This window comes from Oncorhynchus gorbuscha, linkage group LG17, assembly GCF_021184085.1.
Source record: "Oncorhynchus gorbuscha isolate QuinsamMale2020 ecotype Even-year linkage group LG17, OgorEven_v1.0, whole genome shotgun sequence".
Taxonomy (NCBI): Eukaryota; Metazoa; Chordata; class Actinopteri; order Salmoniformes; family Salmonidae; genus Oncorhynchus; species Oncorhynchus gorbuscha.
The window spans coordinates 18,198,750-18,224,464 of NC_060189.1; the positions used below are offsets into that span (position 1 = coordinate 18,198,750).

The following is a 25,715-nucleotide window of genomic DNA, read 5'->3' on the forward strand; positions in this document are numbered from 1 at the left end:
TCATGTCTCGTCCCTGTGCTCCCCATTCTATTCGTTTCCCTCTGCTGGTCTTATTAGGTTCTTTCCCTCTTTCTATCCCTCTCTCCCCCTCCCTCTCTCGCTCTCTCTTCTCTCTATCGTTCCGTTCCTGCTCCCAGCTGTTCCTATTCCCCTAATCATCATTTAGTCTTCCCACACCTGTTCCCGATCCTTTCCCCTGATTGGAGTCCCTACTTATTCCTTTGTGTTCCGTTCCTGTCCCGTCGGTTCCTTGTTTAGTATTCACCGTGCTGTGATTGTGTTTCGCCCTGTCCTGTCGTGTTTTTTGCCTTCATCAGATGCTGCGTGTGAGCAGGTGTCTCTGTCAACTACGGCCTGCGCCTACCCGGCGACCTGCAGTCTGTGGCCGCTTCTCCTGTTATTCCCTCTACAGACTAGAGGATGTCTGTTATTCCCTGTTTGGACTTGAATAAACTCTGTTTCTGTTAAGTCGCTTTTGGGTCCTCTTTCACCTGCATGACAGAAGGAACCGACCAAGGAATGGACCCAGCGACTTCAGACGCTCGTTACACTGCCGTCGAGATCCAAGGAGCCATGCTCGGCAGACACGAGCAGGAATTGTCTGCTGCTCGCCATGCCGTGGAGAACCTGGCCGCTCAGGTTTCCGACCTCTCTGGACAGTTCCAGAGTCTACGTCTTGTGCCACCTGTTACTTCCTGGCCTGCCGAGCCTCCAGAACCTAGGGTTAATAACCCACCTTGCTACTCCGGGCAGCCCACTGAGTGCCGCTCCTTTCTCACGCAGTGTGAGATTGTGTTCTCTCTCCAACCCAACACATACTCTAGAGAGAGAGCTCGGGTTGCTTACGTCATTTCACTCCTTACTGGCCGGGCTCGAGAATGGGGCACAGCTATCTGGGAGGCAAGGGCTGATTGCTCTAACAAGTTCCAGAACTTTAAAGAGGAGATGATTCGGGTTTTTGACCGTTCAGTTTTTGGTAGGGAGGCTTCTAGGGCCCTGGCTTCCTTATGCCAAGGTGAACGGTCCATAACGGATTATTCTATTGAGTTTCGCACTCTTGCTGCCTCTAGTGAGTGGAACGAGCCGGCGCTGCTCGCTCGTTTTCTGGAGGGACTCCACGCAGTTGTTAAGGATGAGATTCTCTCCCGGGAGGTTCCTTCAGATGTGGACTCTTTGATTGCTCTCGCCATCCGCATAGAACGACGGGTAGATCTTCGTCACCGGGCTCGTGGAAGAGAGCTCGCATCAACGGTGTTTCCCTGCTCCGCATCGCAACCATCTCCTCCTCTGGCTTTGAGACTGAGCCCATGCAGCTGGGAGGGATTCGCATCTCGACTAAGGAGAGGGAACGGAGGATCACCAACCGCCTGTGCCTCTATTGCGGAGTTGCTGGACATTTTGTTAATTCATGTCCAGTAAGAGGCCAGAGCCCATCAGTAAGCGGAGGGCTACTGGTGAGCGCTACTACTCAGTTCTCTTCATCTAGATCTTGTACTACTATGTCGGTCCATCTACGCTGGACCGGTTCGGGTGCTACATGCAGTGCCTTGATTGACTCTGGGGCTGAGGGTTGTTTCATGGACGAAGCATGGGTTCGGAAACATAACATTCCTTTCAGACCGTTAGACAAGCCTACGCCCATGTTTGCCTTAGATGGTAGTCATCTTCCCAGTATCAAATTTGAGACACTACCTTTAACTCTCACAGTATCTGGTAACCACAGTGAGACTATTTCTTTTTTGATTTTCCGTTCACCGTTTACACCTGTTGTTTTGGGTCATCCCTGGCTAGTATGTCATAATCCTTCTATTAATTGGTCTAGTAATTCTATCCTATCCTGGAACGTTTCTTGTCATGTGAAGTGTTTAATGTCTGCCATCCCTCCCGTTTCTTCTCTCCCTACTTCTCAGGAGGAACCTGGCGATTTGACAGGAGTGCCGGAGGAATATCATGATCTGCGCACGGTCTTCAGTCGGTCCCGAGCCAACTCCCTTCCTCCTCACCGGTCGTATGATTGTAGTATTGATCTCCTTCCAGGGACCACTCCTCCTCGAGGTAGACTATACTCTCTGTCGGCTCCCGAACGTAAGGCTCTCGAGGATTATTTGTCTGTGTCTCTTGACGCCGGTACCATAGTGCCTTCTTCTTCTCCGGCCGGGGCGGGGTTCTTTTTGTTAAGAAGAAGGACGGTACTCTGCGCCCCTGCGTGGATTATCGAGGGCTGAATGACATAACGGTTAAGAATCGTTATCCGCTTCCCTTATGTCATCAGCCTTCGAGATTCTGCAGGGAGCCAGGTGCTTTACTAAGTTGGACCTTCGTAACGCTTACCATCTCGTGCGCATCAGAGAGGGGGACGAGTGGAAAACGGCGTTTAACACTCCGTTAGGGCATTTTGAGTACCGGGTTCTGCCGTTCGGTCTCGCCAATGCGCCAGCTGTTTTTCAGGCATTAGTTAATGATGTTCTGAGAGACATGCTGAACATCTTTGTTTTTGTCTATCTTGACGATATCCTGATTTTTTCTCCGTCACTCGAGATTCATGTTCAGCACGTTCGACGTGTCCTACAGCGCCTTTTAGAGAATTGTCTCTACGTAAAGGCTGAGAAGTGCTCTTTTCATGTCTCCTCCGTTACTTTTCTCGGTTCCGTTATTTCCGCTGAAGGCATTCAGATGGATTCCGCTAAGGTCCAAGCTGTCAGTGATTGGCCCGTTCCAAGGTCACGTGTCGAGTTGCAGCGCTTTTTAGGTTTCGCTAATTTCTATCGGCGTTTCATTCGTAATTTCGGTCAAGTTGCTGCCCCTCTCACAGCTCTTACTTCTGTCAAGACGTGTTTTAAGTGGTCCGGTTCCGCCCAGGGAGCTTTTGATCTTCTAAAAGAACGTTTTACGTCCGCTCCTATCCTCGTTACTCCTGACGTCACTAGACAATTCATTGTCGAGGTTGACGCTTCAGAGGTAGGCGTGGGAGCCATTCTATCCCAGCGCTTCCAGTCTGACGATAAGGTTCATCCTTGCGCTTATTTTTCTCATCGCCTGTCGCCATCTGAGCGCAACTATGATGTGGGTAACCGTGAACTGCTCGCCATCCGCTTAGCCCTAGGCGAATGGCGACAGTGGTTGGAGGGGGCGACCGTTCCTTTTGTCGTTTGGACAGACCATAAGAACCTTGAGTACATCCGTTCTGCCAAACGACTTAATGCCCGTCAAGCTCGTTGGGCGTTGTTTTTCGCTCGTTTCGAGTTTGTGATTTCTTACCGTCCGGGTAGCAAGAACACCAAGCCTGATGCCTTATCCCGTCTGTTTAGTTCTTCTGTGGCTTCTACTGATCCCGAGGGGATTCTTCCTTATGGGCGTGTTGTCGGGTTAACAGTCTGGGGAATTGAAAGACAGGTTAAGCAAGCACTCACGCACACTGCGTCGCCGCGCGCTTGTCCTAGTAACCTCCTTTTCGTTCCTGTTTCCACTCGTCTGGCTGTTCTTCAGTGGGCTCACTCTGCCAAGTTAGCTGGTCATCCCGGTGTTCGAGGCACTCTGCGTCTATTCGCCAGCGCTTTTGGTGGCCGACTCAGGAGCGTGACACGCGCCGTTTCGTGGCTGCTTGTTCGGACTGCGCGCAGACTAAGTCGGGTAACTCTCCTCCTGCCGGTCGTCTCAGACCGCTCCCCATTCCTTCTCGACCATGGTCTCACATCGCCTTAGACTTCATTACCGGTCTGCCGTTGTCTGCGGGGAAGACTGTGATTCTTACGGTTGTCGATAGGTTCTCTAAGGCGGCACATTTCATTCCCTCGCTAAACTTCCTTCCGCTAAGGAGACGGCACAAATCATTATTGAGAATGTATTCAGAATTCATGGCCTCCCGTTAGACGCCGTTTCAGACAGAGGCCCGCAATTCACGTCACAGTTTTGGAGGGAGTTCTGTCGTTTGATTGGTGCGTCCGTCAGTCTCTCTTCCGGGTTTCATCCCCAGTCTAACGGTCAAGCAGAGAGGGCCAATCAGACGATTGGTCGATACTACGCAGCCTTTCTTTCAGAAACCCTGCGTCTTGGGCAGAACAGCTCCCTGGGCAGAATACGCTCACAATTCGCTTCCTTCGTCTGCTACCGGGTTATCTCCGTTTCAGAGTAGTCTGGGTTACCAGCCTCCTCTGTTCTCATCCCAGCTTGCCGAGTCCAGCGTTCCCTCCGCTCAAGCGTTTGTCCAACGTTGTGAGCGCACCTGGAGGAGGGTGAGGTCTGCACTTTGCCGTTACAGGGCACAGACGGTGAGAGCCGCCAATAAACGCAGGATTAAGAGTCCAAGGTATTGTTGCGGCCAGAGAGTGTGGCTTTCCACTCGCAACCTTCCTCTTACGACAGCTTCTCGTAAGTTGACTCCGCGGTTCATTGGTCCGTTCCGTGTCTCCCAGGTCGTCAATCCTGTCGCTGTGCGACTGCTTCTTCCGCGACATCTTCGTCGCGTCCATCCTGTCTTCCATGTCTCCTGTGTTAAGCCCTTTCTTCGCACCCCGTTCGTCTTCCCTCCCCCCTCCCGTCCTTGTCGAGAGCGCACCTATTTACAAGGTACATAAGATCATGGACATGCGTTCTCGGGACGGGGTCACCAATACTTAGTGGATTGGGAGGGTTACGGTCCTGAGGAGAGGAGTTGGGTTCCGTCTCGGGACGTGCTGGACCGTTCACTCATCGATGATTTCCTCCGTTGCCGCCAGGATTCTCCTCGAGTGCGCCAGGAGGCGCTCGGTGAGTGGGGGGTACTGTCATGTTTGTCATTTATTATCATGTCTCGTCCCTGTGCTCCCATTCTATTCGTTTCCCTCTGCTGGTCTTATTAGGTTCTTTCCTCTTTCTATCCTCTCTCCCTCCTCCTCTCTCGCTCTCTCTTCTCTCTATCGTTCCGTTCCTGCTCCCAGCTGTTCCTATTCCCCTAATCATCATTTAGTCTTCCCACACCTGTTCCCGATCCTTTCCCCTGATTGGAGTCCCTACTTATTCCTTTGTGTTCCGTTCCTGTCCCGTCGGTTCCTTGTTTAGTATTCACCGTGCTGTGATTGTGTTTCGCCCTGTCCTGTCGTGTTTTTGCCTTCATCAGATGCTGCGTGTGAGCAGGTGTCTCTGTCAACTACGGCCTGCGCCTACCCGAAGCGACCTGCAGTCTGTGGCCGCTTCTCCTGTTATTCCCCTCTACAGACTAGAGGATGTCTGTTATTCCCTGTTTGGACTTGAATAAACTCTGTTTCTGTTAAGTCGCTTTTGGGTCCTCTTTCACCTGCATGACACAGACAGACAGACAGACAGACAGACAGACAGACAGACAGACAGACAGACAGACAGACAGACAGACAGACAGACAGACAGACAGACAGACAGACAGACAGACAGACAGACAGACAGACAGACAGACAGACAGACAGACAGACAGACAGACAGACAGACAGACAGACAGACAGACAGAGAGAGAGAGAGAGAGAGAGAGAGAGAGAGAGAGAGAGAGAGAGAGAGAGAGAGAGAGAGATGCAGAGAGAGAGAGAGAGAGAGAGATGCAGAGAGAGAGAGAGAGAGATGCAGAGAGAGAGAGAGAGAGAGAGAGAGAGAGAGAGAGAGAGAGAGAGAGAGAGAGAGAGAGAGAGAGAGAGAGAGAGAGAGAGAGAGAGAGAGAGAGAGAGAGAGAGAGAGAGAGAGAGATTCACATCGTGCTATACAGTAGTTTCATATTGGCAAACAATGGGAAGTGCATTAGCAACTGTTGGAGACATTAAAGGCAATGTGCTGGGGTAAAACATTATAAAGGGTTGTCTTTTTGTGAAACAGCTTGCCTCAGCTCTATCGACTATAATAGACATCTCTACCACGTAGAGATGATGGATAAAGCCATGCATATGATGTCCCTCAGTCAGTCAATGTGCTGCACTTTCATCTGATGTTGTCAGCTAAAATCTGGAGCTGCTTTCAATGTTCATGGATAGAACTTTTAGTTGTATTTTACTCCTCAGTTTGCTCATTTACGCGCAACTAAATTGCCATTAGAAATGGCTTATTTATTCAAGACTTCATGGGTAAATGAGCCATTGCCAATAGGCCTACGTATTATTGCTGATGATCTTCTTAAGTGCAGTTTAGACTGATTTTGTTTTTGAATTCATCAATACTAAAAGGCCTCATCTGTGTCATTATCGGTCAATTACTGTACATGAGGTAGTACTGTCTGCCATTAAGCACCACTGTCTGTCAGTCTACAACTCTAGCATCTTCCACATGACCATTAATACCATTAGTTGCTGTGGTCATCCTGTCCATAAACGTGTATTTGTATCACCCTAATGTTTGGAGTACTTTGGTTAACATCTCATGCAAACGTTTGATGTCCCCACAAAAATCTATCTGAAACCTTTGATGTTGTGCCGTGATCTCAGTCACACCTGCATCCATTGACTCCCACCAGCAATGGGTCTAGTAACACAGTTTCTTCTCTCTACCCACAGCTCTTACCGGGTGAATAAAATGAACAGTGACGTGTGTAACTACATCACCAATTTTGCCGCAGACTTGAGGTGAATACAAGCACGGTGTTCTCCCTCCCTACTGGTCAGGCTGAAGAGCCAGCTTGCCCTGAGCATTGCTGACAGACTCAATATGGAATCTCATACAACCGTAAAGACACCTCATACAGCAAACACTCACTGCTAGTCAATGAGAGGTCAGCCGTAAAGACACCTCATACAGCAAACACTCACTGCTAGTCAATGAGAGGTCAGGTACAGCAAACACTCACTGCTAGTCAATGAGAGACACACCTCATACAGCAAACACTCACTGCTAGTCAATGAGAGGTCAGCCGTAAAGACACCTCATACAGCAAACACTCACTGCTAGTCAATGAGAGGTCAGCCGTAAAGACACCTCATACAGCAAACACTCACTGCTAGTCAATGAGAGGTCAGCAATAAAGACACCTCATACAGCAAACACTCACTGCTAGTCAATGAGAGGTCAGCCATATAGACACCTCATACAGCAAACACTCACTGCTAGTCAATGAGAGGTCAGCCAGGCCAATCTATCTCCTATTTCTCTAGCCGTACAGCACTGTTCAACACAATACAGTCTCTGTCTAACTTACCTCTTACTGTAGGTATACTGAGTGGGTTTGTCTTTAACTGATATTAAACATCATCACAGTCGTAGCTGGTCTTGACCGGTGACTAATCTCTGTTTTTGATAGTATATTAGTTAGTTTAACTGAGCCTCTGAATCTGAATTCCCTTCTTTCCTAGGCTCATCTCTGGATGTAATCTGAACCAGGGAGAACTTTCTATACTGTGTATGAACAATTGATATAGTCTATGAATGCAGTGTAAATGCATGAGGTCCATCTCTGACAATTCTTGATGGAATAGCAGGGTTTAAATCACACTAGCATTGGTCATACTGAAAAATGCCATTTTTTGTTTCTACACAAAGGCTGAAAACAGCTTACTTATCCCTATCTGACCTTACCATTAGGGTGTATTCTACCTGTTCTTCCTCCCTCTATCGCTCTGCACTTTCCATTTCAGTTTTGGTAGAAAATGGTAGCAGTTCTAGTCCAGATAAAATCAATTCAAATTGTGTTGGTCACATGTACCGAATACAACAGGTGTAGACTTTACATTGGAAATGCTAACTTACGAGCCCATTCCCCACAATGCAGAGTTAAAAAGTAAGACAAATATTTGCGATATAAAAAGGAAATAGTAGCACAATAAAAACAATAACGAGGCTATGTACAAAGAGTACCAGTACTGAGTCAATGTGCAGGGGTACGAGGTAGTTGAGGTAATTGAGATAATACTGTACATGTACATGTGGGTAGGGGTAAAAGTGACTAGGAGTTTTTCCTAGCCACTGTGCTTCTACACCTGCATTGCTTGCTGTTTGGGGTTTTAGGCTGGGTTTCTGTACAGCACTTTGTGACATCAGCTGATGTAAGAAGGGCTTTATAAATACATTTGATTGATTGAAATTAGAAATTTGATTGACTAGGCAATCAGGACATATAATACACAGCATATGTGAAAGTGTGTGTGTGTGTGTGTGTGTGTGTGTGTGTGTGTGTGTGTGTGTGTGTGTGTGTGTGTGTGTGTGTGTGTGTGTGTGTGTGTGTGTGTGTGTGTGTGTGTGTGTGTGTGTGTGTGTGTGTGTGTGTGTGTGTGTGTGTGTGTGTGTGTGTGTGTGTGTGTGTGTGTGTGTGTGTGGTGTCAATATGCATGTGTGTGTTTTGTGTTTGTGAGCGTATGAAGTGTGTGTGTGATGGAGTTTCAGTGTAGTGTGTATGAGTGTGTGGGTAGAGTCTAGTGAGTGTGATGGAGTGGCAGTGTAGTGTGTATGAGTGTGTGGGTAGAGTCTAGTGAGTGTGATGGAGTGGCAGTGTAGTGTGTATGAGTGTGTGGGTAGAGTCTAGTGAGTGTGCATAGAGCCAGTGCCAGGAGTCAGTGTAGTGTGCATGAGTGTGTGGGTAGAGTCTAGTGAGTGTGCATAGAGCCAGTGCCAGGAGTCAGTGTAGTGTGTATGAGTGTGTGGGTAGAGTCTAGTGAGTGTGCATAGAGCCAGTGCCAGGAGTAAGTGTAGTGTGTATGAGTGTGTGGGTAGAGTCTAGTGAGTGTGCATAGAGCCAGCGCCAGGAGTCAGTGTAGTGTGTATGAGTGTGTGGGTAGAGTCCAGTGAGTGTGATGGAGTGTCAGTGTAGTGTGTATGAGTGCATGTGTAGAGTCTAGTGAGTGTGCATAGAGCCAGTGCCAGGAGTCAGTGTAGTGTGTATGAGTGTGTGGGTAGAGTCTAGTGAGTGTGCATAGAGCCAGCGCCAGGAGTCAGTGTAGTGTGTATGAGTGTGTGGGTAGAGTCTAGTGAGTGTGCATAGAGCCAGTGCCAGGAGTCAGTGTAGTGTGTATGAGTGTGTGGGTAGAGTCTAGTGAGTGTGCATAGAGCCAGTGCCAGGAGTCAGTGTAGTGTGTATGATGAGTGTGTGGGTAGAGTCTAGTGAGGGTGCATAGAGCCAGTGCCAGGAGTCAGTGTAGTGTGTATGAGTGTGTGGGTAGAGTCTAGTGAGTGTGCATAGAGCCAGTGCCAGGAGTCAGTGTAGTGTGTATGAGTGTGTGGGTAGAGTCTAGTGAGTGTGCATAGAGCCAGTGCCAGGAGTCAGTGTAGTGTGTATGAGTGTGTGGGTAGAGTCTAGTGAGTGTGCATAGAGCCAGTGCCAGGAGTCAGTGTAGTGTGTATGAGTGTGTGGGTAGAGTCTAGTGAGTGTGCATAGAGCCAGTGCCAGGAGTCAGTGTAGTGTGTATGAGTGTGTGGGTAGAGTCTAGTGAGTGTGCATAGAGCCAGTGTCAGGAGTCAGTGTAAATAAATGAAGATAAAGAAAGAAATAAGAAAGGGGGTTAATGTAAATAGTGCGGCTAGACATTTGATTAACTGTTCAGAAGTCTTTTATTTGATTTATTTTTAAACAGAAATATACAAATAAGAGTACATAAACCTAACAGGCAGGGTATTACATATCAATATTCATTTTCAATTTGTTAAGTACTTTTATGGTGCGTATTTCTTTTTGTTTTTACATTTACTGATAATTTCAAAATAATATTTAAATTCTATCTGAAATAATGTGAAGAGGGGTTTGTTCTATGCCCACTTCATTCTATGGATAAAGAATCTTCCATGAACGATAAACAAATGAACAATGGAAGTTAAATCAGGGTCCATATCATTTGGATCACACTAAAACATAACATCAGTCTCTCAGATGAACATTAATCGTTGTTTTAAAATTAAATATTTTAACTCACTCCAAAATCTTCTGACATAAGAACAGTACCAAAATAAATGGCCAAGAGTTTCTGGGCCACAACCACAAAATACACATTTGTTATTAATAGCTATTTTAAATCTGTGTATAATAAAGGTCTTTACAGGGTAGATTCTATTAATGAGTTTGTATGATACTTTAATCACCTTATTAGATATACAATATTTACCAGACAACAATGAACATTTTTCCTGTTCTCTTGTCCTAGGGCTGCATTCCAGTACATTTTAGCTGAGGGAATAGTAACATATTGACATAGTTTCCGTACATACATGTTATTACATTTCTAGTTTAAACTGTCAATTCCTTCTAGTTGTATTGAGGCTACAAAATCCTCAACAGTTGCACCCAAAAGAAGAATAGCACCTTTAGGGACAGCAACAATGTGATACTCCTCAGGAGTGAATGTAACATTGTGTGTTCTCATAAATTCTTGATAATCATATAGTTGGCCATCATTATTCAATAATTATATAACCAAAAAATGTAGTTGTCAAACCAGTTCTGGAAAAATAAAGACTTGTTTTTGTATTTTATGTCTTTATTATTCTAGATTGTATACCCATGTGGGGAAAATTTGGGTTCCAAGTTAGAAGTACTTGTTTCTGAAATTTGTCAAGCTTAATAAGGATTTTCCCATATAAAATTGCATTTGAGTAAGAATTATATCCCAACAATTAAAAAAATAAAAATAATAATCATTTCACCTTTATTTAACCAGGTAGGCTAGTTGAGAACAAGTTCTCATTTACAACTGCGACCTGGCCAAGATAAAGCAAAGCAGTTCGACACATACAACAACATAGAGTTACAAATGGGATAAACAAACATACAGTCAATAATACAGTAGAAAAGGTCTATATACAGTATGTGCAAATGAGGTAGGATAAGGGAGGTAAGGCAATAAATAGGCCATGGTGGCGAAGTAATTACAATATAGCAATTAAATACTGGAATGGTAGATGTGCAGAATATATATATGTATATATTATATGAATGAATGTGCAAGTAGAGATACTGGGGTGCGAAGGAGCAAGATAAATAAATAAATACAGTATGGGGGATGAGGTAGTTGGATGGGCTATTTACAGATGGGCTATGTGCAGGTGCTGTGATCTGTGAGCTGTTCTGACAGCTGGTGCTTAAAGCTAGTGAGGGTGAGATGAGTCTCCAGCTTCAGTGATTTTTGCAGTTTGTTTCAGTCATTGGCAGAACTGTAAGGAAAGGCGGCCAAAGGAAGAATTGGCTTTGGGGGTGACCAGTGAGATATACCTGCTGGAGTGCGTGCTACTGGTGGGTGCTGCTATGGTGACCAGTGAGCTGACATAGGGCGGGGCTTTACCTAGCAGAGACTTGTAGATGACCTGGAGCCAGTGGGTTTGGCAACGAGTATGAAGCGGGGGCCAGCCAACGAGAATGTACAGGTCACAGTGGTGGGTAGTATATGGGGCTTTGGTGACAAAACCGATGGCACTGTGATAGACGGCATCCAATTTATGGAGTAGAGTGTTGGAGTCTATTTTGTAAATGACATCACCGAAGTCGAGGATCGGTAGAATGGTCAGTTTTACGAGGGTAGGTTTGGCAGCATGAGTGAAGGATGCTTTAATAGGAAGCAGATTCTAGATTTAATTTTGGATTGGAGATGCTTAATTTGAGTCTGGAAGGAGAGTTTACAGTCTAACCAGACACCTAGGTATTTGACGTTGTCCACATATTCTAAGTCAGAACCGTCCATAGTAATGACGCTGGACACGCGAGCAGGTGCGGGCATCGATCGGTTGAAGAGCAGGCATTTAGTTTTACTTGCATTTAAGAACAGTTGGAGGCCACGGAAGGAGAGTTGTATGACATTGAAGTTTGTTTGGAGGTTAGTTGACACAGAGTCCAAAGAAGGGCCAGAGGTATACAGAATAGTGTCGTCTGCGTTGAGGTGGATCAGAGAATCACCAGCAGCAAGAGCGACATCATTGATGTATACAGAGAAGAGAGTCGGCCCGAGAATTGAACCCTGTGGCACCCCCATAGAGACTGCCAGAGGTCCAGACAACAGGCCCTCCGATTTGACACACTGAACTCTATCAGAGAAATAGTTGGTGAACCAGGCGAGGTAATCATTTGAGAAACCAAGGCTGTTGAGTCTGCCGATAAGAATGTGGTGATTGACAGAGTCGAATGCCTTGGCCAGGTCGATGAATACGGCTGCACAGTATTGTCCTTTATCGATGGCAGTTATGATAGCGTTTAGGACCTTGAGCGTGGCTGAGGTGCACCCACGACCAGCTCGGAAGCCAGATTGCATAGTGGAGACGGTACAGTGGGTTTCGAAATGGTCGGTGATCCGTTTGTTAACTTTGCTTTCGAAGACCTTAGAAAGGCAGGGTAGGATAGATATAGGTCTGTAGCTGTTTGGGTCTAGAGTGTCTCCCCCTTTGAAGAGGGGGATGACCGCGGCAGCTTTCCAATCTTTGGGGGATCTCAGACTATATGAAAGAGAGGTTGAACAGGCTAGTGATAGGGGTTGCAACAATTTCGTCAGATAATTTTAGAAAGAGAGGGTCCAGATTGTCTAGCCCGGCTAATTTTTAGGGGTCCAGATTTGGTAGCTCTTTCAGAACATCAGCTATCTGGATTTGGGTGAAGGAGAAATGGGGGAGGCTTTGGCCAGTTGCTGTGGGGAGTGGAGGGCTGTTGATCAGGGTAGGGGTAGCCAGGTAGAAAGCATGGCCAGCTGTAGAAAAATATTTATTGAAATTCTCAATTATAGTAGATTTATCGGTGGTGACAGTGTTTCCTAGCTTCAGTGCAGTGGGCAGGAGATGCTCTTATTCTCCATGGACTTTACAGTGTCCCAGAACTTTTCTGAGTTTGTGCTACAGGATGCAAATTTCTGCTTGAAATGTGCATATCACGGGGGCTATTCGATGCTAATGCAGAACGCCACAGGATGTTTTTGTGCTGGTCAAGGGCAGTCAGGTCTGGAGAGAACCAAGGGCTATATCTGTTCCTGGTTCAACATTTTTTGAATGGGGCATGCTTATTTAAAATAGTGAGGAAGGCACTTTTAAAGAATACCCAGAATACCTTATCCCTGATCCTTCCAGGATACCCGGGCCAGGTCGATTAGAAACGCCTGCTCGCTGAAGTGTTTTAGGGAGCATTTGACAGTAATGAGGGGTGGTTGTTTGACCGTAGACCCATTATGGATTGCTGAGATCTTGGTTGAAAACAGCAGAGGTGTATTTGGAGGGCAAGTTGGTTAGGTTGATATCTATGAGGGTGCCCGTGTTTACGGATTTGGGGTTGTACCTGGTGGGTTCATTGATCATTTGTGTGAGATAGAGGGCATCAAGCTTAGATTGTAGGATGGCCGGGGTGGTAACCATGTCCCCGTTTAGGTCACCTAGCAGCACGAGCTCTGAAGATAGATGGGGGGCAATCAATTCACATATGGTGTCCAGAGGGTGGTCTATAGCAAGTGACGGTGTGAGACTTGTTTCTGGAACGGTGGATTTTTAAAAGTAGAAGCTCGAATTGTATTGGTACAGACCTGGATAGTATGACAGAACTCTGCAGGGTATCTCTGCAGTAGATTGCAACACCGCCCTCTTTGGCAGTTCTATCTTGTCGGAAAATGTTATAGTTAGGGATGGAAATTTCAGGGGTTTTGGTGGTCTTCCTAAGCCAGGATTCAGACATGGCTAGGACATCCTTGTTGGCAGAGTGTGCTAAAGCAGTGAATAAAACAAACTTAGGGAGGATGCTTCTTATGTTAATATGCATGAAACCAAGGCGTTTACAGTTACAGAAGTCAACAAATGAAAGCACCTGGGGAGTAGAAGTGATGCTAGGCACTGTAGGGCCTGGATTAACCTCTACATCACCAGAGGAACAGAAGAGGAGTAGGATAAGGGTACGGCTAAAGGCTGTCAGAGCTGATCGACTATTACGTACAGAACAGAGAGTAAAAGGAGCAGGTTTATTAAATTAGGGATTATAGTCCAAATGTTATCCTTATTTCTTAAATGGTTCTGTATCCATTTGATCTTAAAGATTATAGAGGTTTTAAAATCCAGAGCATTCAATCCTCCCTCATTTTGGGTGCTACATATTAGCGCTTTTCTTAAATACTTTTTTGAAGTTAAATAATATACATATGAAGTTAAATAATTTAGTATTAGCCATTTTAGTTCAGAAGTCTTATGACTTGGGGATAGAAGCTGTTCAGGTACCTTTTGGTTCAAGACTTTTCGCTCCGGTACCGCTTGCTGTGCTGTAGCAGAGAAAACAGTCTATGACTTGGGTGACTGGAGTCTTTGACAATTTTTTAGGCCTTCCTCTGACCCCGCCTGGTATAGAGGTCCTGAATGGCAGGGAGTTCGGCCCTGTAATGTACTGGCCATACGCACTACCGTCTGTAGTCTTATGCCGAGCAGTTGCATACCAAGCGGTGATGCAACCCATCAGGATGCTCTTATTGGTGCAGCTGTAGCACTTTTTGAGGATCTGAGGGCCCATGCCAAATCTTTTCAGCCTCCTGAGGGGGAAGAGCCATTGTTATGCCCTCTGTATGACTGGGTTGGTGTGTTTGGACCATGATACAGTAGGTCCTTAGTGATGTGGACACCCAGGAAGCTCTCGCTCCACTACAGCCCTATCGATGTGAATGGGGGTGTGTTTGGCCCTCTGTTTCCTGTAATTCACAATAAGCTCCTTTGTTTTGTCAATGTTGAGGGAGAGATTGTTGTCTTGGCACCACACTGCCAGGTCTCTGACCTCCTCCCTATAGGCTGTCTCATCGTCGTCGGTGATCAGACCTACCACCATCTTGTTGTCGGCAAACTTAATGATGGTTTTGGAGTATGGAGTGGCCACGCAGTCATGGGTTTACAGGGAGTATAGTAGGTGGCTGAGCATGCACCCCTGGGAGCCTCTGTGTTGAAGGTCAGCATGGCGGAGGTGATGTTGCCTACCCTCAACACTAGGTGGTGGCACATCAGGAAGTCCAGGATCCAGTTGCAGAGGGAGGTGTTCAGTCAAAGGGTCCTTAGCTTAGTGACGAGCTTGGAGGGTATTATGGTGTTGAACGCTGAGCTGTAGTCAATAAATAGCATTCTCACTTAGGTGTTTATTTTGTCCAGGTCGTAAAGTGAAGTGTGGAGTGCAATACAGATTGCGTCATCTGTGGATCTGTTAGAACTGTATGCGAATTAGAGGGGGCACAGCGTTTCTGGGATGATGGTGTTGATGTGAGCTATTACCACTTTCAAAGCATTTCATGGCTACAGATGTGATTTCTACACAGCTTACCTTGGTATTCTTAGGCACAGGGACTATGGTGGTCTGCTTGAAATATGTAGGTATTACAGACTGGGTCAGAGAAAGTTTGAAAATGTCCGTGAAGACACTTTCCAGTTGGTCAACGCATGCTCTGAGTACGCTTCCTAATAATCCATCTGGCCCTGCGGCCTTATGAGCCTGATTCTACAGTTGTCTGGGACAGCTGGTGCTCTCACACATGGTTTAGTGTTGCTTGCCTCGAAGCGAGCATAGAAGGCATTTAACTCGTCTGGTAGGCTTGCGTCACTGGGCAACTCTAGGCTCTCTTTTGTCAACTCTTTTGTCATCCGTGATAGTTTGCAAGCCCTGCCACATCTTACGAGCACTGAAGCTGGTGTAGTAGGATTTGATCTTAGTCCTGTATTAAGGCTTAGCCTGTTTGATGGTTCGTCTGAGGGTGTAGCGGGACTTCTTATAAGCGTGCAGATTTGTGTCCCTCTCCTTGAAAGCGGGAGCTCTAGCTTTTAGCTCAGTGATGTTGCATTTAATCCATGACTTCTGGTTAGGATATGTACGTACGGTCACTGTGGGGAAATGTTGTAAATGCACTTATTAATGAAGCTGTTGACTGATGTGGTAAACTCCTTAACTTGTCTAGGACTGGGGTTCCGCTAGCCAACAGCCAATGAAATTGCAGGGCGCCAAATACAAATCAACAGATATCTCATCAATCAAATTTCTCAAACATACAAGTATGAGGCACCATTTTAAAGATAAAATTCTCGTTAATCCAGCCACGGTGTCCAATTCCAAAAATGCTTTACAGAATTGAAAGCTCCACAAACAATTATGTTAGGTCACCACCAACTCACAGAAAAACCCAGCCATTTTTCCAGCCAAAGAGAGGAGTCACAAAAAGCACAAATAGAGATAAAATGACTCACTAACCTTTGATGATCTTCATCAGATGACACTCATAGGACTTCATGTTACACAATACATGTATGTTTTGTTCTGTAAAGTTCATATTTATATCCAAAAATCTTATTTTACATTGGCGTGTTACGTTCAGTAGTTCCAAAACATGCAGTGATATTGCAGAGAGCCACATGAATTCACAGAAATACTCATTACAAATGTCGATGAAAATACAATTGTTAGACATGGAAATATAGATACACTTCTCCTTAATGCAACCGCTGTGTCAGATTTCAAAAAAACGGAAAAAGCATAATCTGAGAACGGCGCTCAGAGCCCAAACCAACCAGAGAAATATCCACATTGTTGGGTAGTCAACATTATTCATAAATAGCATTCTAAATATTCACTTACCTTTGATGATCTTCATCAGAATGCACTCCCAGGAATCGCAGGTTCACAATATATGTTTGTTTTGTTCGATAATGTCCATCATTTATGTCCATTTATGTCCAATATCTTCTTTTGTTAGGGTGTTTGGTAAACAAATCCAAATGCGCGATCTGGTCCATTCAGACGAAACGTGCAAAAGTTATACTACAGGTCGAAGAAACTTGTGAAACTAAGTATAGAATCAATCTTTAGGATGTTTTTATCATAAAAGTTCAATAATGTTCCAACCGGAGAATTCCATTGTCTGTAGAAAAGCAATGGAACGAGAGCAACCTCTCAAGTGAAAGCGCGTGACTGAGAACGAGGCTGTAGGCAGACCACTGACTCAAAGAGCTCTCATCCGGTCCCACATCACAGTAGCAACATTCTAATGATGGTTGACTTCTAGTGGAAGCCTTAGGAAGTGCACCATAACCAATATCCCACTGTGTATTCAATAGGGGTGACTTCAAAAACTACAAACCTCAGATTTCCCACTTCCTTTTTGTTTTTTTTCTCAGGTTTTTGCCTGCTATATGAGTTCTGTTATACTCACAGACATCATTCAAACAGTTTTAGAAACTTCCGAGGGGTTTCTATCCAATACTAATAATAATATGCATATATTAGCATCTGGGACTGAGTAGGAGGCAGTTCACTCTGGGCACACTATTCATCCAAACGTGAAAATGCTGCCCCATATCCCAAATAAGTTATTAATGCCATCGGATGTATCCCAGAACATATTCCAGTCTGTGCTAGAGAAACAGTCATGTAGCTTAGCATCCGCTTCATCATACCACTTCCGTATTGATCGTGTCGTTGGTACTTCCTGTTTGAGTTTTTGCTTGTGAGCAGGAACCTGGAGGATAGAGTTATGGTCCGATTTGCCAAATGGAGAGCGGTAGAGAGCTTTGTATGCATCTCTGTGACGGCGTGAGTGAAGGCTGTTTCCCTTATGGGGAAGCACATTTAATTGACCGGGCTGACACTCTCCTGCTATCTTAGAAATGCTTGCTCTGCTTGCTAACTAGCTCCTCGTTTGCATTTCCCTCATCTCCAAGCATTGATTGGCTGCTTCAGCACAATAGCAAATCGAATTGCCATTTCAGGGACACTGTTGAACACAGCAATGATTTAGTGGAGGGAGGAAGATCCCCCCCTCTCTTGGTCAATGCAATGTCATAATCAGTCTCAGTCTGAAGTTCAGCTCACCCAGAGGATGCCTGCCGTGAAGTAATTAACACTTAACTGTTTTATTCCCTTTTGTAAGACCTGTGGCCATGTGACAAATTTGTCAAACTATGTTTACTTAAAATTATTAAGCAAATTTCTACGACCCCTTTACAAGTATAATAATCTCCCTTTCTATCTATTTGTGTCTCTACCATCTCTCTCTCCCTGTCGTCTCTCTCTCTGTCGTCTCTGTCCTCTCTCTCTCTCTCTCTCTCTCTCTCTCTCTCTCTCTCTCTCTCTCTCTCTCTCTCTCTCTCTCTCTCTCTCTCTCTGCAATCTCTTTCTCTCTCTGTCGTCGCTCTCTCTCTCTTGCTCTGTTGTCTCTCTCTCTCTGTCGTCTCTATCTCTCCATTCAGTCAGAGCTTCCAGGTGCAGGCCTCCAGAGACATGCACCCCCACCCCAGCTTGGCCCTGGAGCCCTCCACCATCTATAACTACCGGCAGCCACCTCTCCCAACAGCCCAATTCCGCTCCAGGAACCAGAGTTACATGCGGGCAATCAGCACTCTCAGCCAGGCCAGTTGTGTTAGCCAGGTCAGCCAGGTGAGTCTCTGGCCTATAGCAATGATATTTACAAGATATAATCATTGTATTATGTCAGATATCGTGACGGACGTCTGCTCAGTGACGGACGTCTGTTTCGCGTTAGAATGAAGCCACCCGTCGGAAGACAATGGGATATTATATGATGTTCCATACTGTAGCTCGCCATCCTTCTCTCTTCCTTCATTCAGTCTTGACCCTCCTTTAGATGCATATACTTTTATCAAACTTTCTTACCCCTTAATGTATTTGTGCATTTGTGCAAAATTGAGTCTTGAGTCTTTTATGTGTCTGGTTGATATTAATTTAAGATCTAAATCTCGCTCTTAAAGTCGGAGTGTATTGATTTGTCCCAAGTCTTAAAAGCTCAACCTCTCTCCCGCTAATTCTCTGGCTTTAACTCTGCCTCCACGGCACCCTGTTGAGGTTATTACAAGATTATATATCTCGCAATAGAACAGGATCCTTATCTATGATTCTCAGGATTGCCAAATGGGAATGGTGAGATACACATCGGACCATTTAAACTTCCTTAAATTGATATCTCTATATCGCAAGATGCACTTCTGTCTCGGGATATTAAGATTGCCAAATAATGGTTCTGTTGAGATCAGGACACATTGTCTCTGGGGATTCAGAGGGAACTAACACTCATACAGTATGCTATGCCACTAGAATATGTCACCTTGACTTCCTCTAATCCTTTACACATTTCAACATAGATCTAGCTTTCAGAATGCATTATTTAGGCAACTGTGGCAAACTGGAGGAATTGAGAAAAACAAAAAACAACAAACAAAAAACATTGTCCTGGTGAGCAAGTCATATGCTTGACATTTCTCTAAGTAATTGCGCATCAAGACAATACTCAAATGAACAATACATTTGCAGACGTTCTCCTTTTCAAACATTTGCTCTCCTGGCAATTAGCTGGTAGCCATTTCAAGCAAACACTTTTTTATTCAAAGGAAGAAAAGAGCATAACATCAAACGTTGTATACAACCAATTAATGTTTTCCCACAAAGACAAGAACTTTCATTGCATTGACCCTTTCTCACCCTGCTGTTCTCTCCTCCAGGTGAGTGAGACAGAGATAAACGGTCAGTTTGAGTCAGTCTGTGAGTCGGTGTTCAGTGAGGTGGAATCTCAGGCTGTGGAGGCTCTGGACCTGCCCGGCTGTTTCCGGACACGGAGCCACAGCTACTTGAGGGCCATCCAGGCTGGCTACTCCCAGGATGATGACTGCATCCCCACCATGACCTCCTCCACCCTCACCTCTACCATCAGGGCCACAGCAGGTCAGAACAACAGGGGAGGAGGGGACTGCACCACATTAACAGATACAACACATACTGTATACAGTAGAGTATGAACACTATTGAGATGACAGCTGATCTCTGATTCCAAAGTGGATGATAAGTTGATATAGCTATGCAAAGTAAACCTTATACACAAGGGTACAGTTCCCGTTTGTAAATATCAAAATGTTATATCAAGTGAGAATTAAGAAATTAACAGCTTGCACATGACATTTCCTGTGATGCTCTGCTCTTGAAGTGCTTTATGAAATGGCTCCATACATCTGCATGAACCACTTTTACATATTTCCTGATTGTTGATATATACACAGCATATTCAAGTATAGTTTATGAGTTGCTTTGAGTCAATCCATCATATTGCATTTTCAATTCAGTCATTCATATTCTCATTCCACATAATATCAGAGAGTGAAGATATGAACCCTATTGAAATGATTCTGCAGGCACATGAGGTGAACATTATATCACGAGACCTTTTCAGATTAAGTGAGGTTGGATTGTTTTTTCTCCCTCGTTGCTGTTTCCTTACTATAGCTTTTTCTTTTAGTTGATGGACTTAATCGCCTTCAGCACAATCTGGCTCTATACCTTATTTCATGATAAGCCACAGATACTTTGCGTGTGATCTCAGCTGAAACTCTGGGCAGGGGAAATAGTGCTCAGATGAACAGTCCTTCAACTCCAGAGTCTTAATGACTGAATGGGTTTACGACAGCTTTATCTACCTGTACTTACAAACCACATTGTGATGTATACACGTTGTTGCCACAGCAACAGCTTTGAGTTTTTCTCCCACAGATTCTCCAGTTCAGTTCCCACAGATTCTCCAGTTCAATTCCCACAGATTCTCCAGTTCAGTTCCCACAGCTTCACCAGTTCAGTTCCCACAGATTCTCCAGTTCAGTTCCCACAGCTTCACCAGTTCAGTTCCCACAGATTCTCCAGTTCAATTCCCACAGATTCTCCAGTTCAATTCCCACAGCTTCACCAGTTCAGTTCCCACAGATTCTCCAGTTCAATTCCCACAGATTCTCCAGTTCAGTTCCCACAGGTTCTCCAGTTCAGTTCCCACAGGTTCTCGAGTTCAATTCCCACAGATTCTGGTGTCTCATGTGGCAGGTAATGACTGCACTGGCCAATACAATTGAGGTCACAAAAACAAGAGTTATATTTTTTTATGTGGAATAAAATAAACTGCGAATATGACACTGAGTGTATAAAAATAATTTCAGCAAACGGTCCTGTAAGGTCATCTACTTCGCCAGAGGATAAACCGTAGCAATGACATTGTTTCCCATTTCTGGATAGACACACAACAACATCCTTCCCCTGGTAAAGAAGTGAAGACCCATTCTTTCTACCTGGGAGTTCTACCAATGATATTAGGGAGGGGTCAGAGAAGGTGTGGGCATCTGGAGAATTGTGCATTTGACAGATTTTCACCAGTTATTTACACTGCTTTCTCAACAAACTAAAACATAATCTTTAAATTTGTCATGGCAATTTCATGCAATCTATGGTGTGGAGGATGGGGTGTTTCTGATGTCAGGAATCTTTGGACGATTGGTTCCACCCTCTGACCTCAGGTAGATAGGTCATACTGGACCTCATGATGTTCAATAGGGTTCATATACTTCCTGATAGTGGTCGGGGATGTGTTGCTCATCTTTGCTTCTTTTCAGTGCACAAAGTTACACCTGTATCATATCTGTGGTGAAGGTATGAATACCATACATACAGTAGGTTTTTACAGTATCTTGTTCTTTGTCATGTGTTTTGGGGTCTGTCTTTGTGCAGTGAAAAGATGAGAAGCATGCAAGAGCATGATACAGTTTCATTTGAGATTGAGAAGGCAGTGTAAACTATAATCAGAAATATGAGTCAAAATGGGACTATGAACGTTTAGTGTAATATTGATAACCAAAATGTTTTATTTTGCGAAAGGTTTCCTTATGTAGCTTCGTAGATGCAAGGAAAGACTATAATAATGATTTTTAGACACTGAAGATATGAGACCATTTCAAGTCTTATTTTGACTCATACATTCCTTAACTTAAAAACTGCATGACTTGATGTCTGTGCTTGGTGGCTAACACTAGCACATTCTCTCCAGCTGCTCACACCTGTGACCTGACGACATACTACACATATTTACCTTTGTCTTCCAGAGGGAAAATATGCACAGGAAGCCACTAGCTTACCTGAGTACCAGGCCAGTGTACGTCGAGACGTAGCAGACATAGTCCCATTGGCCCATGATGATCTAGGCTGCCCTATCAGAAGAAACAGACTGTACCTCCAAGACAATACCGGTGCCACAGCCAAACCTCAATCTGGGCCCCCTGATTCACCCAGCCTGTTCAGGCCCCCTAAACCTAGCTTCCAGGCCCCAGAGAGGCCCTCACCCAAAGCCATCGAGGCCAGTATAAAGGAGTCAGCCCACCTAGCTGCAGCGATCAGCATGCAGTGGAAGGAAGAAGTGTCGGCCATGCGTCGTGAGTTGTCTGATCTCAGGAGGGACCTGTGCACTGAACTCAGGGCCTTCAATAGAAACTTCAACACCTTCACACAGCACTACAACACGTGGTCTCCACATCCTGGGGCTGCTGGGGGAGCAGGGGCAGCTGGGGGAGAATGGGTGGCTGGGAGAACATGGGCGGCAGGGGGAGAAGGGGCGGCTGGGGGAGAAGGGGTGGCTGGGAGAACATGGACGGCTGGGGGAGAAGGGGTGGCTGGGAGAAAATGGGCGGCTGGGGGAGAAGCTGGGAGAACATGTGCGGCTGGGAAACGGGCTAAAGTGGCTCAAGTGTCTGTAGGGACGCAGGCCAGGAGCAAGGTGCTGGTGAGACAGAGCACGGCAGACGCAGCCGTTAATTGTCCTGAGGAGGAAGAGGTACAAGAGAAGCAGGCCGTCGTGAGGCGCCATCTTCCTAAACAGATCTCAATGGATCCAGCCATTCTAAGTCGTCCGGCATCACTGTTTGTAGAGGGTTCTATCCCGATCACTCTAGATTCCGTACTTGTGGATCCAGTCACCATGATCCAGCCACAACCAGGGTCAGTAGACTCATCAACCTCTGTGGTTCGCCCAGAACCACTAGACCAGAACACTAAGAGCCTATCAGATCAGTTATCTCCAGGCCCAGTCAGCATGAGCTCCTCAGAAGCACAGTCTGTGGATCCAGCCATAGAGGACCCCGTAGATTCAGAGCAGCAGTACCCAAAGACTGTGTGCTCTCCAAATCCAGTGTCCACAGACGTGTATTGTTTGGAAACAGACAAGCCCACAGACGTAGTTAATGTGTACGGTGTAGAAACAGACAAGCCCACAGACGTAGCTAATGTGTACAGTGTAGAAACAGACAAGCCCACAGACATAGCTAATGTGTGCGGTGTAGAAACAGGCAAGCCCACAGATGTAGCTAATGTGTACAGTGTAGAAACAGACAAGCCCACAGACGTAGCTAATGTGTACAGTGTAGAAACACACAAGCCCACAGACGTAGCTAATGTGTGCCCTGAAGAAACACACAAGCCCACAGACGTAGCTAATGTGTGCCCTGAAGAAACACACAAGCTGGACCCAGCTATTGTGAACCGCTCCGATACAGAATCGATTGATCTAGTTAATGTGAAACCCCTAGTCCCAGAAACAAGAGTGACGTACCTACCATATCCAGTACCTGAGGTCACTGTGTCCCCACCACAGGAGTCAGACTCTGACTTGTCCCCATCAGATTCAGAATCTGTGGAAGATGTCACTGTGCACCAGCAAGATCCAGTGTCTCAAGATACAGCTCCTGTACACCAGGCAGTTCCTGTCTGTCTGTCAGATACTGAATCTTTAGACCCAGGCCCTATAGTCTCAACAGCACCAGAGATAGAGCCACTGTATAATACCAGTTTGTGTTCATCAGAGCAACTCGATCAATATTCAGTTACCATTTGCCCAACTGTCATAGTTACACCAGAGAGCCCAACTGATTTAGAATCACTTGATGTGTGTCTGATCCCATCTGGTCCAGAATCACAGGACTTAGCCACTGTCTGCCTTCCAGACCTCCCAGATCCATTCCCCTTAGACTCCGACATGTTCCCATCAGAAATAGTCGTGCGTGCATATCCAGTCACCATCGACTCCTTTGATGAATTTGATGAGTCTCAGGAGCCAGAATGGCCACCTGTTCCAGAACCAGTGGACCAGGCCACTGAGTGCCCAACTGATCCATTTGTGGTCCATTTGGTCTTAAATTCCTCAGATGAATCAGATCTGGACTCAGTCTTCTTGGATCCTCTGGAGACAGTTAGTGTGAGTTCATCAGACCTCAGCCCAATCGCCATGTACACACCACCAGACCCAGTTTCTCTGAGCCCCCCCAGTCCGGACCACCCCTCTATATACCGAATGGAATCCATGTGTGTGGACCCAGCTATTGAGTACCGATTAGATCACATGAATGAAGACCTACCTATAGAGTTCCCTGAAGATTCGGAACCACAGGACCAAGTTACAGTGCATTCACCTGGCCTGGTCTCCCTTGGACTGGGCAGTCCATTCACCCCAGACTCAGTAGCCCTGGACCCAGCCACAATGTGCCACCCAGAACCAGTCATCCTAGACCTAGATCCACTAATATTACTAGACCCAGCTAGCATTAGCTTGTCCGCATTTGAGCTGGCACCCATGGAGCTAGAGGATGCCACAGGGGAAGCCACAGATCACTCTGTCATAGATGTCTGTGAGGACCCTGAAGCTCCGGAGGGAGAGGCAGCCACTGACAACCCAGGGAAGTCTCACTGTGACCAGGCCCTTCTGTGGGACAGATGGCAGCAGAAGCCCCCCCAGTGGGAACCACGATCCATGAAGAGGAGTTCCAGTGTAGAGCTGTGGAGCGGGAGATACGAGTACAACAGTGCGGAGATAACATATATGTCTCTGACACTCTGACAATGTGAGATGTCTCCTCAAGATCGCAATGAGAAGAATGGAGCGTTGAATGTGTCAGTAGCAGAGTATGCATAGGAACATTTAGTATTGATGTTCAAAGGTGTTTTACTATGGATCTTAATGGATTTATATTTCTGGGTATCATGGCCACAGTAAAGCACAGTATGAATGTTTCATAATGCTTAGGATGAAACCATGATCATGAATGTGGTTTGACATGAAAGGACTGCATTAGTGACAGCAACTACGTAGCTGAATGGAATGCACTGTGCCATAAGAATGTGATGAACAATCAAATCCGTTGAATGCACACCAGACTTCAATTGCATTTGGCTTGAACTATGATGGACCAACGCATTCTGAACTGCTGTACGCATTGGTGAACATTGACATGAACTTATCTTTCTGTTCTTTACGAGTAATGAATGCATTCTTTTCATTCGAGAAGTCTGTCACAAATGACATTTATCACTAAAACCCCTGTGGAGCTCACTGTGGTACACTAAATAGACTGGCCTTTGCTTAAGTGTCTTGACAATCTTTGCTGTGACTGTGGATATACAGTAATGTTTTTCTGTGGTTTTACAGTCTTGTTTTTCTGTGGATTTACCGTATTGTTTTCCCCTGACATATCTTGAGTAGTCTGTTAAATGTCACTCCGGAATAGAGCGATGTAAATCTGGGCAATTATCATACAAATCCCAAAGACTGGCTATAAATCAAATGAGCTGTTGGATTTACACTACGGGAACTAACGGAACCTTGGGAAATGACATCATTAAATCAGATAATGGAACAGAAGTGATCAGTAGCTGTTTGGATTGTTGGGAATACTATTGCTATATCTTTTTTACACATGCATGTTCACAAACAGGCAGACAGAAACACACATACACACACTTTCACACACCCCTACTACCCCTTGATTTAGTCAGTTACGTCAGTCCTGTCCAACACCTATACATCAGCAGATATCTGACAGCAGCTTCGAAGACATCTGATGGGATGTTTTCCTGTCAATGTCAACTCAATCCATCCCCGGGTAGAGAAGCCATGGAGGTCCTGTCTCTCTGTCTGCCACAAGGAAGTGATGGTGCTGTGTCTCTACTGATGTTGCTGTATCTCTGCTGTCATCCTCATGCTCAGGAACCAAAGACTGAGAATGTTATTCTAACAGCTGGTACTCAAGTGTAT

At 45.5% G+C, this 25,715-nt stretch overlaps 1 protein-coding gene across 1 annotated transcript in view; it reads left to right on the forward strand.

Annotated features, from left to right (window-relative positions):
- Positions 1-25,715, forward strand: part of LOC124001790 (disks large-associated protein 2-like) — an 84,206-nt gene that overhangs the window by 25,862 nt on the left and 32,629 nt on the right. The window contains exons 3-4 of the mRNA XM_046308867.1: positions 18,067-18,244; positions 19,333-19,552. Of these exons, the coding sequence (XP_046164823.1) occupies positions 18,067-18,244; positions 19,333-19,552 (398 nt within the window). The remainder of the gene's footprint in view (positions 1-18,066; positions 18,245-19,332; positions 19,553-25,715) is intronic.